The 13,884-nt window shown below is 38.1% G+C and overlaps 1 protein-coding gene across 2 annotated transcripts in view; it reads left to right on the top strand.

Moving 5' to 3' along the window:
• The first annotated feature begins 7,291 nt into the window (after positions 1–7,291).
• The window catches only part of GTPBP10 (GTP binding protein 10), a 41,227-nt gene continuing 34,634 nt past the window's right edge, over positions 7,292–13,884 (top strand). For both annotated transcript variants that reach the window (XM_039250033.1, XM_039250032.1), the window contains exons 1-2: positions 7,292–7,353; positions 10,573–10,766. In XM_039250033.1, the coding sequence (XP_039105964.1) occupies positions 7,321–7,353; positions 10,573–10,766 (227 nt within the window). In that variant the 5' untranslated portion in view covers positions 7,292–7,320. The remainder of the gene's footprint in view (positions 7,354–10,572; positions 10,767–13,884) is intronic.

Genomic DNA, 13,884 nt, shown 5'->3' with positions numbered 1-13,884 from the left:
GGAGCTAGGGAAATAGATATTAGAAATGAATACCAAAATTTCTAGGAGCTCTGCAGTAAGCAAATGAGAAACCTAGTGCTTTTGGAAGAGACAGATTGAATGAATCAATGAATTTAAATGAATGAATTTAGTTAAATAAATGAATTTAAAGTCCAACCAGAATTATTACACATCCAATGTTTTAAAATTATCTCTTTAAAGGTGCCTATGACCCTTAAGAAAGATTAAAAACACTATATATTTTTTATGTTCTCTACAACTCTTGAACAAAATACGTTCTTAATAAATTTCATTTTTGCACACACAACCATGTCCTCAAAAACGTTATGTGTTGTTCACCTTCTCAGAGTATAGTCTCTGCCATGTGTCCTATGTAGGCTACATAATGGGTATGATGTGCACAAATGCTATTCCATTCCAAAGCTGTAGCTTACCATGTGTGGAGTGATAGTCTAATACACATGTATAGTGTAACAGCACTCCAGCCAGTCTTAAAGGCTAACTTGTTTTAAGTTAACACACTCCTTGCCTGCTGACTTAAGGCCCTTGATCTGCAACAGAACTAATTTGGCTGGCTTCTTTGAGATTTGCAGACCACTAGCCTTGGGGAATAAGGATCCAAAACTTTCCTTGGCCACTGAGGCCAGCACGTCTGCTTGAAGCCACCTTGGCTTTCTGATTAGTCCAGCAATCTTTTAGCAAAATGTTTTCTTCTTTTTAAAGTCACACAAATGACTTTACTGACCTTTGTGCATCTATAGGCTTTTCTCTCCTTTGCAGAAAGAATAGAGTACTCTCGTACAACCACTGCCTGGTATCTAGGAACCAGATCTTCTTGCACAATCAGCCCTGGACACCAAGAAACCAGAACTTCCTGCACAACTTCCAAGTACCAAGATAACTCTGTAGCTGGCATCATCGAGTCTGCACATAATCAAGAAGTATCACAGGCCACTGTATTCCCTTAACTGATTAAACCAATTAAAAAATCTCTGGGCCAGGCAGAAACTTAGGAGTTGGCCTTTGGACAAAAGTCCATCTTCTTCCCAGGTCGCTGGCCTCCTGAATAAAGCTCATATTCCTTTCCAATCAAAACTCGTATCTTGAGTATTGGCCTTGAGCCATTGAGCAATGGGCATCCAAACTTGGGTTTTGTTAACAATAGGACAATTACTTAAATGTTCTTACAATACCTCCCCCTCCAAGAGAATATTCTAGATAATTTATGATGAGGCAGTAATAAAGACTTAAAATAATACATGAGTATGTTAATATAAACATTTGTTTCCTTATTTTGAATTATTATTCAAATTATCTAAGAATTCTATTTTACTATCAGTGGATTTTGTTTATAAAGTATCAGTAACAAGCAACAAAGAAAATGGGTTAGATAAATGAGAATCTTTAATACATTACTGAATTTCCTGCTGTATGAGTGCTCTTGTTTTGGACAAGTAGGAAGCAGTATTATCAAAGGTCCTTCTGAAAATTCCATGGCCATTCTTATACCTGTAGATGATTACAAGAAAATATTAAAAAGAGAGCAATCAATGACTCATAGTATAGTGGAAGCCCCTTAAAATACTTTTATCCCTCTAATATAGATGGTTGACACTGGGGGGTCTTAAAAATATGATTCAACTAATTCTTAGGATTCTATAAATATTTCTAAGAAAATAACCTTTCAATAACATTCTTCAAATTAAAAACAGGGTGCATGAATAACAAAGCAATATAATGTTCAGTAGGAATAAGTTTCTCTACTCACTATGAATTCAGGTATCAGAAATATTAGAATTTACTCTTAATTTCATTAATACAACTACTCTTCTTATTCTTGCTCAGTTATTCCAGTAACATGGCAGTGTTCCAGCCCATAGCTGAGTATATGGGATAAATTCGTAATTTGGTATTTGCTGTATGAATCAAAGAAAGAACACATCATAAATCCCTAGGAAGAAAGGCAATAAATCTACTCTTTTTATTCACATAGGTTTTATTTCAGGGCAATAATTACGTGGCCAGAGGCCCTCACTTTGACATTATTACATTTTAATCTAGAGAGATGAAGTTTAACTGGTATATGGCTCTCATTTGTTCAACCTATTTGCCTTTATTACCTAGAAGAACTTGATTTAATCACTGAGTTTCAGACCCCAATTTATAACTGTTCTCAGAGTAACAATATTTTTAATGACATGAAACTGAAAGAATTTATGTTATGAGGCTAACATGTGAGAATAACTCTGTGCCTCGCTTCAGGTGATTCATATGTCATAGGAATTAGCAATATAGTCACTGTTTTTCTTGAGAACAAATTAATTAACAAATGCAGGGAGCATATATTGAGTCTGAGGCCTGAGCCAAATGGACCCTGTTGTGAAATACTAAAAAGTACAAGACATACACACCTAAACAGTTGGAGATGACAATGTAGCCAGTTTATTTAAAAAAAAAAAAAAAAAAAGAGCTCTACAAGATTGAAGTGGCAATAAGACATAAGGATGGAACTTCCAAGAAAGAAATTTTATAAATGTTCTTACCTGGAACATGGATATGATGGCTGGAACAACAGCAGTCATTCTAAGATCATAAAATACAGTGATATGATCAAATGCACATGTTTAAGAGGGATAAAACACCTCTAGAGATCATATAGATAAAGAATTTCAAAGAAAAAGACCTTTGGGTTAAATTATTTCCTCTGTACATGAAAACCAGTGAAGCCTAATAACAATTTCGTATAGAATTAATAAAATAATTAAAGTTAGAATGAATCTTAAGAAGCAATGTAAGCTGCCACCTTCTGTTATACTGAAGCCTTCCTCTTTCCACATATTCCCCCACTGAAGGATTTCCCACAAGCTTGAGATTGTTTTTAGTAGAAGTGAGGGCCTTTTGTTCATTCCACAAATAGAAAAACTAAAAGTAGATGCCCTGAGAGAATTAACACATGGGGTTAAAATCATGTCAGGTTGTAAAATGCAGGTATCATATTCATGTCTGAGATCCAGTTTTCATGGGTACTGTGAGAAGATAGCAGAAGAGTAGTTAGTACCTGTGGTAAAAAGTAATTGTAGTGGGGGAGGGGGGGAGAAGTGCAGAAAGGGAAGGTTGAGAATACTGAAAACAAACTATTATTTCAACATTTTGTCCTTGGGGTGGCTCTGGAAAAGGAGATGCAGAGAGAAAACATTTTGTTAGTAAGTACTAGTAAATCCAATCTAATGATTACTTCTTGCTAATTTATAATATTCAAAACAAAACTGTAGATGTTAAAAAAAAAAAAGCCTGTAGATGCTGAAGAGTAGCAGAAAGTTAATTCATAGCAAATTCTGGGGTAAACTTTATTTCTTTTAAATTTTTTAAAAATGTTTATTTCTGAGAGAGAGAGAGACAGCGTGAGCAGGGGAGGGTCAGAAAGAGAGGGAGATACAGAATCTGAAGCAGGCTCCAGGCTGTGAGCTAGCTGTCAGCACAGAGCCCGATGCGGGGCTCGAACCCACGAACCGTGAGATCATGACCTGAGACGAGGTCGGACGCTTAACCGACTGAGCCACCCAGGCACCCCTAAACTTTAGAGTATATTGCCTCCTGAGTATATTAATAGAGCAAAATGAGATGAATATAAAAATATGTTTATAGTGCTTTAGTATAAAATAGCACTAAATTTTCAACTATGTATTGTATATGAAATTTCCTGCAAATCTGAGTAGTTATTTATATCATGAAAAGAAACAGACTTGAGGTGCCTGCGTGACTCACTAGGTTAAGAATCCGACTTTGACTCTGGTCATGATCTCATGGATCTAGGAGTTCAAGCCCCATGTCAGTGTCTGTACTGACAGCTCAGAGCCTGCAGCCTGCTTTGTATTCTGTGTCTCCCTCTCTTTCCACCTCTCTCCCTCTCCCTCTCTGTCTCTCTCTGTCTCTCTCAAAAACAAACATTAAATTTTTTTTAATTAATAAAAAAGAAACAGGCCTATTTATTCACATGTTTAACCTCCATCTTTCCCACTTAGTTCCAAGTCCATCCTGTTTTAGGCCCATGGTTGTTATCACAGGAAGCATCTGACTTAAGCAGATCTGGAAGACCTGCCCATCCACCAAAACCTCTTCCATTGACTTGCCATGGCCCCTGAAAATTCCAGCAATAGAGTTATTTCTCCTCAATGAAGTAATTGGAAGCCATTTAGTATGTAATTATTTTTACTAGGAGTAACTTTATGCCAATTTCACCTAGAAACATCTTGACACAATTATTTTGTCAGAATAGCTGGCCAGTCCTTGGAAGTATCCTCAGGAAATAAGCTATATATTTGCTAAGTTTTGATACAAGAGAGAGAAAAAAAAAGAGGGAACTAAAGAGGCCCATTGGAGGAGAAAAGGCCACATTAAGAGTTCCCTTATGGGTCCTAGAAAATTAGTTTTTGGTATAGAGGAGAAGAGCCTGGCATTTCCAGGAAATTAATGAATACCCAAGGGAGTATAAAATTGATGACAGACTCTATCTTTGCAGTCTCACATATGGACCCTATAACTTAGTTATGTTGACTTCTCTTGGACAGAATCAAAAGCATGATAGAAAAAAGGTAGGAATCTAATTAATAGAAGGTGAGAGGACAAAAGATCAATTTAGATAAACTATAAAGCAAATAATCAGTTTGTTCTCATTTTAGTCTGCTGACAAAACTAAACAGTACAAAAATTTTAAATGTTAGATTTGTTAATTATATGTTTGTTCATTTTATCCCCAAGGTAATAGCTATACTAAAATATTTATCAGTTTAATGTAATGTGGTATCCAGGATTATGTTCTGGAACAGAAAAAAGTTGTAGTTGAAAAAGTAATGAGATCAAATCAAGTCTATGGTATTATACCAACATAAATTCCATAGTTTTGACAAATGGTTAACATTAGGGCAAGCTGAGCAAATGGTATATGGAAATGGGCTATTTTATAACTTTTATAAATTTGAACTTATTTCAAAATGAAATGCTTATTAAAAATTTTTTATTAGAATAACTCTAGCTTATATTAAACATTTTTTTAAATCAAATTGTGAGTTATGCCAGTGACTCATTTGGGAGTATCATGTCTATTATGCCAAATTCTCTAATGCTACTAAGTTTAATGTTTTGCCTATACTTTTATCTCCTGAGCAACCATGGGTAAGGTGTTTTGTCTTCTCAATGGCGGAGGTAGTAATTTTTTTGTCCAATAACGATTTTTGCATCAGGTCTGGATGATGCCTTGGGTCATTTCACCTCATGTTCATTTTACCTGCACATTTTAAAGGCAACAGTTTCTTTCTTTTTTTCTTTCTTTTAAAGCTTGGTCATTTCTTTCTTTTTTTTTTTTTTAACATTTTTTATTTATTTCTGAGAAAGAGAGAGACAGCGTGAGCAGGGGAGAGTCAGAGAGAGAGGGAGATAAAGAATCTGAAACAGGCTCCAGGCTCTGAGCTAGCTGTCAGTACAGAGCCTGACGCGGGACTCGAACCCACGAATCGTGAGATCATTACCTGAGCGAAGTCAGATGTCTAACCGACTGAGCCACCCAGGCGCCCCTAAAGGCAACAGTTTCTAGTTTCATGTTTCTTTTACTATCTGATAACCGTACGTGTAATAAATATCTCAGATTCTGACCACGTTTTGTTCAAGCAAAATATGCTTTCTCCTCTGTTTATAGTACATAACATTCCTCTGTATTTTAGGATATTTTAGTATCATTTTCTCATTTATTTTGATTTGCTTTTTTGATTTTCCTGTGTATATGTTATGTGAAAGAAAATCATTTTGGCTTGTGTCCATTAAAAAGAAAAAAATTAGAAAATAAATAAATAGATTGGGCTTCACACTGTTCTAACAGAAGAAAAAGACCCAGTAAAGATAGTAATCTAAATGGCAGCAAAAATTATCAAGATTAAACTAAGTTCCTACCTACTAACAACCTAATGTTCCGATTAATTAATCACAAGTGAAACGACAACCCCAACTTTATTGACTGGTGGGGAAGAGTGAGCTTCAGTAGCAGCAGAGAGGGCTTTTTTTCTTTTTTTTTCATATTTTGTATTTCCAAATAATCACTTTCTTTTTTTAAAAATTTTTAAATGTTTTTTATTTATTTCTAGCAGAGAGAGAGAGAGAGAGAGAGAGACAGCGTGAGCAGGGGAAGGTCAGAGAGAGAGAGAGAGTGTCACAGGCTCTGAAATAGGCTCCAGGCTCTGAGCTGGCAGTCAGCACAGAGCCCGACGCGGGGCCCGAACCCACGAACCGAGAGATCATGACCTGAGCGAAAGTCAGACGCTTAACCGACTAAGCCACCCGGGCGCCCCCCAAATAATCACTTTAATAAATGAGGGGTAGAAGTATGAAAAGGATTCCAGAAATGAACAGCCTGAGTGGTTAAGAAAGATTACTGTGCGATTAGCAGCTTGGTGCAGGGCTGTCTAACTTGGCTGTAGATGTTTTGTTTTGTTTTGTTTTGTTTTTAATTACAGGAGGCCATGGGGAGAGGTGAGGGAAGCAGCTGGGATCTGGCCATTCTCTGCTGGTCCTGCCCAGGCAGAGGGAAAGTACCCTAATTCTCCCAAAGGCACGCTTCAGACGTCCAGTGGAGGAAGACCCTTGTCTACACACCTACAAGAAGCTACTGTCTCACAAACGGTTGAAGACAATTTCCCTTCCCCACTACACACAGTGAAATTGTTACAGACCTCAGGTCCTGACATTTGTGTCCCAGGTTTGAAATGCATGGTCTCTGGGCTTTTACTAGAGATTACTTAACTCGTCAATGAATGAACAGCCTTTCAGGCTCTTTCGCAGCTGAATTTCTGTCTTTTACGCGTTTGGTTTTATTGTCTGTTGGTGTTTCTTTTTGTGTGTGTGTTTTGTTTTTTCCACTCCGCTTCACCGACTGAAGGCTGTGTGGTACCTTTGGTTTCCTCAATTAGCGTAAAAATTGCTTCAAAGCCGTCCAGTCTCCAGTGCCATCCCATATAAAGTGCTCAATCCCGAGGTATCCACTCTGCATTCGACTGACCCTTCCCACAGCGGCCCCTCGACGTTCTCTCAGTTTTTCGCAGGTTTACGCCTAAACGGAAGTCACTTTCCTCCACCTGCCACTGAGGCACACCGCTCAGCGCCTGCGCCAGCGATCCCGCCAGTCGGTGGGAGTCCGTCATATGGCGCATGCGCGGTCCCCGCCGGAGTGTGCAGAGGAAATATCGCGTTGGCGGCCAATGGTGACGTAAAAATTCTGCGCGGTGCCTCAATGTGTACACTTTCCGAGGGAGTCAGCGCTGGAGCGTCTCAGTTATGGTGCGGTGCAGTTGCGTGTGGTTCAGAAAGGTCCGTGACTGGTACCTCTCCGCCTGAATCTCGACAACTTGGTGCCTGTAGCCCCACCTGAAGGCTTTGGTTCCCCTCTCTTCCCTCCCTCCCCCATTTTCTTTCCGGAGGCCTTTTTTCTGCGTGTTCTACTATGGTTCTCAGTCCTTCCGAGTCAGGCTTGGCTTGTGAGGAATGGGACAGTGTATCTACCTGGAACGCTTAGAACGGTTGTTTAGGGGCCCAGGTTTTGAGGTTCTTCAGGGGAATTGTGTCCACGTGGAATGGGTTACTGAGGAAATCTAGCTTTTAGATATGCAACGTAGTTTACGTAGTGTGTAGGGTTGACTTTTTCTTTTGGCTCAGTGTCTTTTTTCTTTTAGGTAGTAATATCGGTAGCCTGTTCTTATGTATGTTTTCTTCAAGTGGACGGTATTTAAGAGCTTTCTAAAGACAATCAGAAAACGAAAATAATGTAATTGGTTTCCCACTTGCAAGAAATTTAGTTCATTTTGTATGCAGTGCCAGTTTTAGAATCATTACTGTAAAGATTTACAGTTGTTTCAAATAAAAAAAAACCTCTGTAAGAGGTTATTATTTACTAATAATGTATTTGGAAACTTAACTGGCGTTATTAAAAACACGTCAGCTTCTCCGAAGTTTGCTTCCTAAACCTCTGAGTCTGATGAATCTAGATGAGTAAAAAATGTGGCACGCATTGAACGGAACTTTAAAAACAGGAACTTTCGTTTTATTGGAGGTAGAGGCCTGAGTAATATTTCTGAATTAAATTATACTTTAACCTTCTATTTCCCAGAAAATAGGTAGTCAAAAGAAAAGAGACTTGTGAAAGGTAGTACTTGGGCATATGAGGTAACTAATGTTTCAACTAAAAAGAGACGACTACTATTTTTTTTTTTTTTTTTTTTGGTGGGTAAGTCGTAAAGAGCTGCTTGTGTGGGGGTACTACCGTGAGCAGCCACTTCCCCTCCACGTTGCTTGCAAGGGGAATCTCTTCACTTATATGTGATGCGTTTCTGATGTAGCCTGGAAGAATCAATTCTTCACCCTCAGAGAAAAATACTTTATTCCTCAGGTTCATCTTTTCCACATTCTTTCTTTAAAAAAAATTTTTTTTAAATATTTTATTTATTTGAGAGAGAGAGAGCGAGCGAGCAGGGGAGGGTCAGAGAAAGACGGAGATACAGAATCCAAAGGAGGCTCTGGGCCCTGAGCTCGCTGTCAGCACAGAGCCCGACGCGGGGCTCCAACCGCGAGATCGTGACCTGAGCCGAAGTCGGAATCTCAACCTCTCAACCGACTGAGACACCCAGGCACCCCTTCATATTCTTTCTACCTTGTTCCCTTACAATATGAATATAGTCATATTTCATGACTATATTTGCATATTTAAAGCCTAATATATGAATCTTTGTTGTGCGCCTATCCACTGCAATCTGAGATCTAGACTGCATCAGAATCACCAAAGGAACTTTTGCTAAATATACTGGTTAAACCTATCTATTCTCATCCCCTCCTCCAGAGTATAGCAGAATGGTCAGTGGACTATGTAGTTTGGAAAAAGCTCCCAGATGTTTTTGATACTTAACCTATGCTAAGTGACTAAAGGTCATGAATTTAAGAGATTACTCTGTAAGGAATTTTGATAGTCTGAGAGGTTAATATATAGGATCTTTACCTACAAAAAGTTTAGTGAGGGAAACAAACACTAAATGCAGTACAAGTTTTCAAAAGGTATAATAAGAGATAAGATGACTAAAGGCCATGAATTTAAGACATTATAAGGAATTTTGATAGTCTGAGAGGTTAATACATAGGATCTTTACCTACAAAAAGTTTAGTGAGGGAAACAAGTAAACAATAAATGCAGTATAAGTTTTCAAAAGGTGTAATAAGATTAAGATCTAATTGCTGAGAAATCCCAGCATAGTCAGTGGTAAGTGTTAAGAAAGACACCAGAGGGGTGCCTGGGAGGCTCAGTCGGTTGAGTGGCCAACTTCGGCTCAGGTCATGATCTCACGGTTCCAGTTCATGGTTCGAGCCCCACATGGGGCTCTGTGCTGACTGCCAGTTCAGAGCCTGGAGGCTGTTTCAGATTCTGTATCTCCTTCTCTCTCTGACCCTCCCCTGCTCATGCTGTCTCTCTCCCTCTCTCACAAATGAATAAAACATTGAAAAAAAATTTTTAAAAAAGAAAGACATCAGAAAATACAACATGTAGGTGGAAAAGAACAAATGACTTTGGAGGAAAAACATGAACAGAGTGCCACAGAGATAGGACAGTAGATCATGTACAGGGCAAAGTGAGGAAGGAGAGAGAGAACAGGTTGAAGGAACGAAAATGAAACTGGAAAGGTAGGTTAAGAGCTTTGACTACTGAGAAATGTAGACTGTTTCATAAACAGCAAAAACAAAAAAATGAGTGGTTTTTGGGGAGAAACATAGTTAGAAATCAGATCCATTTTCAGAAAAGCTCAGGCAGCAAGACAAAGAGTGAGGTGAAAAAGGAATGTCTAGACACAGCAAGAACATTTTAGGAGCTAATGTAATGGTCAAGATACTAAGTTGTACTAGAAAGGAGAAATAGAGCTTTGGGGAAAGAGGCAGGTATAGTGAGAGATTCCCCTATGTAGTCTCAATGACTAGATAAACTGTGGTTCCATTATTTGGAAGAACCCTGGGGGAACAGAATTTACCTGAGGAAAGGTTTGGTTTTTTTCATATTATGGTTGTATCTGAGGTGACTATTATTTTTTCAACTAATATCTAAGAAAAAGTTGATTATTTAAGGGGTTTCAAATGTAAATTAAATAGCAGATTTTGCTCTTAGTTGCTTTAGACTGTTAAGTTTACCTCCTCCTGGAATATCCAACAGACTAAACATAGAGAATATCTCACCTAGGTGATAGTTAGCTGGTACAGTCTGAGGTCACCCAGAGGAGAAAGTCTAGATTGAAAAGTTGAGCAACGTCAGCAACTTTGAGACAAAAAGTGAACAATACTTGATCATTGGAAAAAGAGGTATTAAAGGAGTTAATCAGAAGGGAAAGGGAGGTCAGACCAGAGATGAACTAAGAAAAGATTATGGTCTTGGCATTCAGAATGCAGTATTGATTTTTTTAGGTGCTTTAGTGGCAACAAAGGACTTGCAAGGAGTTCTAAGTTGGTAAGCATGTTTGGTATCTAAGTGATCTCTCTCTCTTTCTCTCCTATCTTAAGTATGGAAACTTCATTGATAACCTAAGACTCTTCACGAGGGGAGGAAGTGGTGGAATGGGTTACCCTCGTTTAGGTGGAGAAGGTGGAAAAGGTGGCGATGTCTGGGTTGTAGCCCATAAGAAAATGACTTTAAAACAACTTAAAGACAAATATCCTCAGAAACGGTTTGTGGCTGGAGAAGGAGGAAATAGTCGGTAAGTATTGCCTGAATGACTTTGATTTTAGAAAAATAATCCCACCCAGGAGGAAAAAAAGTTAGAAGATAAAAATTGAATTGGTAATTTGAAGTAAATTATATCTTATATTTGTACCTGAGCAAACATACACAATAATTATCTCAACTCTAGTAAAGATAAAAGGTAGGTAACTATGCAATGTTTTGGAACTTTTTAATTCTCACAATGTCTGTTTATATTCCTTTGCACTTTTCTGTAGAAACAGAAAATGATCTGAAGTCCCACTGTTTTCTTCTAAAATTAAATTATTGTTGACAATCTTTAGGAAAACTTTTTCAAATCTCAACTGTGCTACTCCACCCCACCATCACCAATGGTTCTGCCAGGGTCTTAAGATTTAGAACCTGTTTCACTGATCAGTCCCTTGTGTATTTTCTTTCCTCTTTTGTCTTGTTTTGGTCTTCTCTCTGTAACATCAAAACCTTCCCTTTATTTTTTTGCAAATTTTTGTTATTTTTTTATGGAACATATGTTGCTCTCAAAATATGGAAAAAAACTTTTTCTTTTATTGTAAAGAAATTAAAGGAAAATCTTACTCAGTTACCTATATTTTGGAAGTGGTGCTTGAACCAGGTCTTGGAAAGGGAATAGAAAGTTGCCAACAATCAAGGCAGGAAAAGGTGTGTTGGCAAGTGTACAGCATTTATAAAGGCAGTGGTAGGAGGGAACAAGCTGGTGAAATAATGAATATTTCCAGCATAACTGTGGTAAAAATGGGGCAGCTTGTTTTAAAGTAAAGACATTGTAGTCCAGATCATGAAGGGCCTGATATACTGTGTTACAGTTTGAATATTATCTTCGAATGATGGGGAGCCATTGAGAGATCTTAAATATGCAGGCGACAATATATTAGTGTTGAGGAAAATCACTCTAGGGATAATTGGTTAAAGAATGGATTGGAGGTATTGATTGAGGTCAATTTACAGAATATTGCAATATTTCATAAGTGATGAAGTTCTCAAGGTCTGACCTGTACCTATCTTTCTAGTTTCATTCCCCTCTACATTCTGTGTTTTCTGCATTCCAGCCACATTGGCTTTCTTTTAGTACTTACACTGGTATTTGTCTTCTATCACAGGGTCTTTGTTTGTGTTATCTCTCCTCTAATACTTTTTCCTCACCTTCATGTGGTTGCCTCCTATGAATCCCTTAGATTTAAGCTCACGTCTTTCCTGATTTCCGTGATTAAGTCAGAATTCCCATACCTACTCACATGTGTAAGTTCTAATTCATAAGACTTGTCACAGTTATAATTTTCCATTTTCCTTTTTTAAAATTTTTTTATGTTTATTTTTGAGAGGGAGAGAGAAAGATAGAACACAAGGTGGGGAGGGCCAGAGAGAGAGGGAGACGCAGTATCCAAAGCAGGCTCCAGGTTCCAAGCCGTCAGCACAGAGCCCAGCGCAGGGCTGGAATTCACAAATTGTGAGATCATGACCTGAGCTGAAGTCAGACACTCAACTGCTGAGCTACCCAGGTCCCCCTTAATTTTCCATATTTCACATAATGGATTACTGTCTGCTCTCATTAGCCTACTGTTGAGGTCCATTAGGGCAGGGAACAGTTGAGATCATCATTTCTTCCCAGATGTGTAGTACAGTGATTTGTACATAGTAGATATTCAGTTAAGATTAGTCAAATGATGAATTGGATTGACAGAAATGGATGGATTAGAGCCCTGTTAAAAAAGTGAAATAAGTTAGACTTCGTGATTGATGGGAGTATTGTAGGAGAATAATAAATCAAGGATAACTTCCTGGTTTTGACTCGAGGAGTAGGTAGATGGTAGTATCATTCTTTGAGAAGGATTATGGTAGGAAGTGTCACCTGAGATGTAGAGGAAGAGGGTTTGAAGGGTTTGTAGAGATACAAGTGAGCACTTGAAATATAGGTCTGTGATTCAGGAATATGGTCAGGTCTAGAGATAAATTTGTTAATCATAAGCATGGACCAGGGTTAGTGCATTACAAAAGAGAAGAGGACTGAGGATCAAATTCTGTTATTCACCAACATTTAAGGGAAAGAAACAGAAATGTGATCTAAAATAATAGAGTCAGGAGAGACTTAGTGTCATAGAAGTCAAGGAGGAGGTGACAGTCTTGTTTATCCTGTAGAGTTCAGGTAAATTAAGTCATGAAGTTGAATAAACTTACTGAATGCCAGAATTTGAATGAATTATTTTATAGCTTTATGAATTATGTCTTCATGTGTCTAAATCTGGGTCCCACAAGAAGCAGGTATCAAGGTCGGATTAGATGAACAAGAGATTTATTGGGAGAACACCTAAACACTTGTAAAGGCAAATTGGGGAGGGACTTGAGGGGAAGTTGGGAAAGCTGTCTGACCACTTTGCAAGTCTAATCCTTATGAAGGAGAGTAGGAAGGGCAATATTTTAGTCCACTGTGTAGTTCTAAGAAAGTTTAGCAAAGCTGATGGTGATTCCATAGTCAAAAGTTTCCCATCAAAGGAATCTTTGTTTCCTACAAAGAGGTTGACTTAGTAACCCTGCTGTACCCAGTCATTGGCTGGAAGCAGAGTGTGGGAAGCATTATCTCTTTAGATTTCAGAGCACAGCAGCTAGCCATAGGTCAGTTATGTTCCCTGCAGTCAAGTCTAAGAGATGCATTTTTATGGCCCACTATATTATGCAGTGTTCAGTGTTTTTGTAATCAATTGTTCAATGTTGTTTTTGTCAATTTAGAAATCTACAAGCAATTTGCAAGTTACCTTATATGACATTTTGTTTCTGGTTATAGAACCAAAGGATGAGACTCTTGAATACAAGAGAAGTTAAGGTCTGGGAGAAGACAAAAGCCCAGAACATAGGTTTCATCTCTGTTTTTATTGAGTTCACAAGATATTACTCTCATAGTGAACATGAGGAAAACAAGATTTTACACATGTGGTGAACATGAAGAAAACAAATCAGATAATAATCATTCACGTGTGTGTAAGCAAAATTGGGGGGGGAGCAAGTGGAGTTTGTGATCAAGGTGTATTGGTGCCAGATGGAAAGTAATTTCCTGCCGGTGATATAACAAGTTATTTGTGAGTCCATTACAATATCTCTTGGGA

The sequence above is a fragment of the Hyaena hyaena genome, unplaced genomic scaffold (assembly GCF_003009895.1).
Source record: "Hyaena hyaena isolate Hyena2069 unplaced genomic scaffold, ASM300989v1 scaffold_357, whole genome shotgun sequence".
NCBI lineage: Eukaryota > Metazoa > Chordata > Mammalia > Carnivora > Hyaenidae > Hyaena > Hyaena hyaena.
Note: the sequence above shows the minus strand (reverse complement) of the source record. Positions and strands in the feature narration are given on the sequence as shown.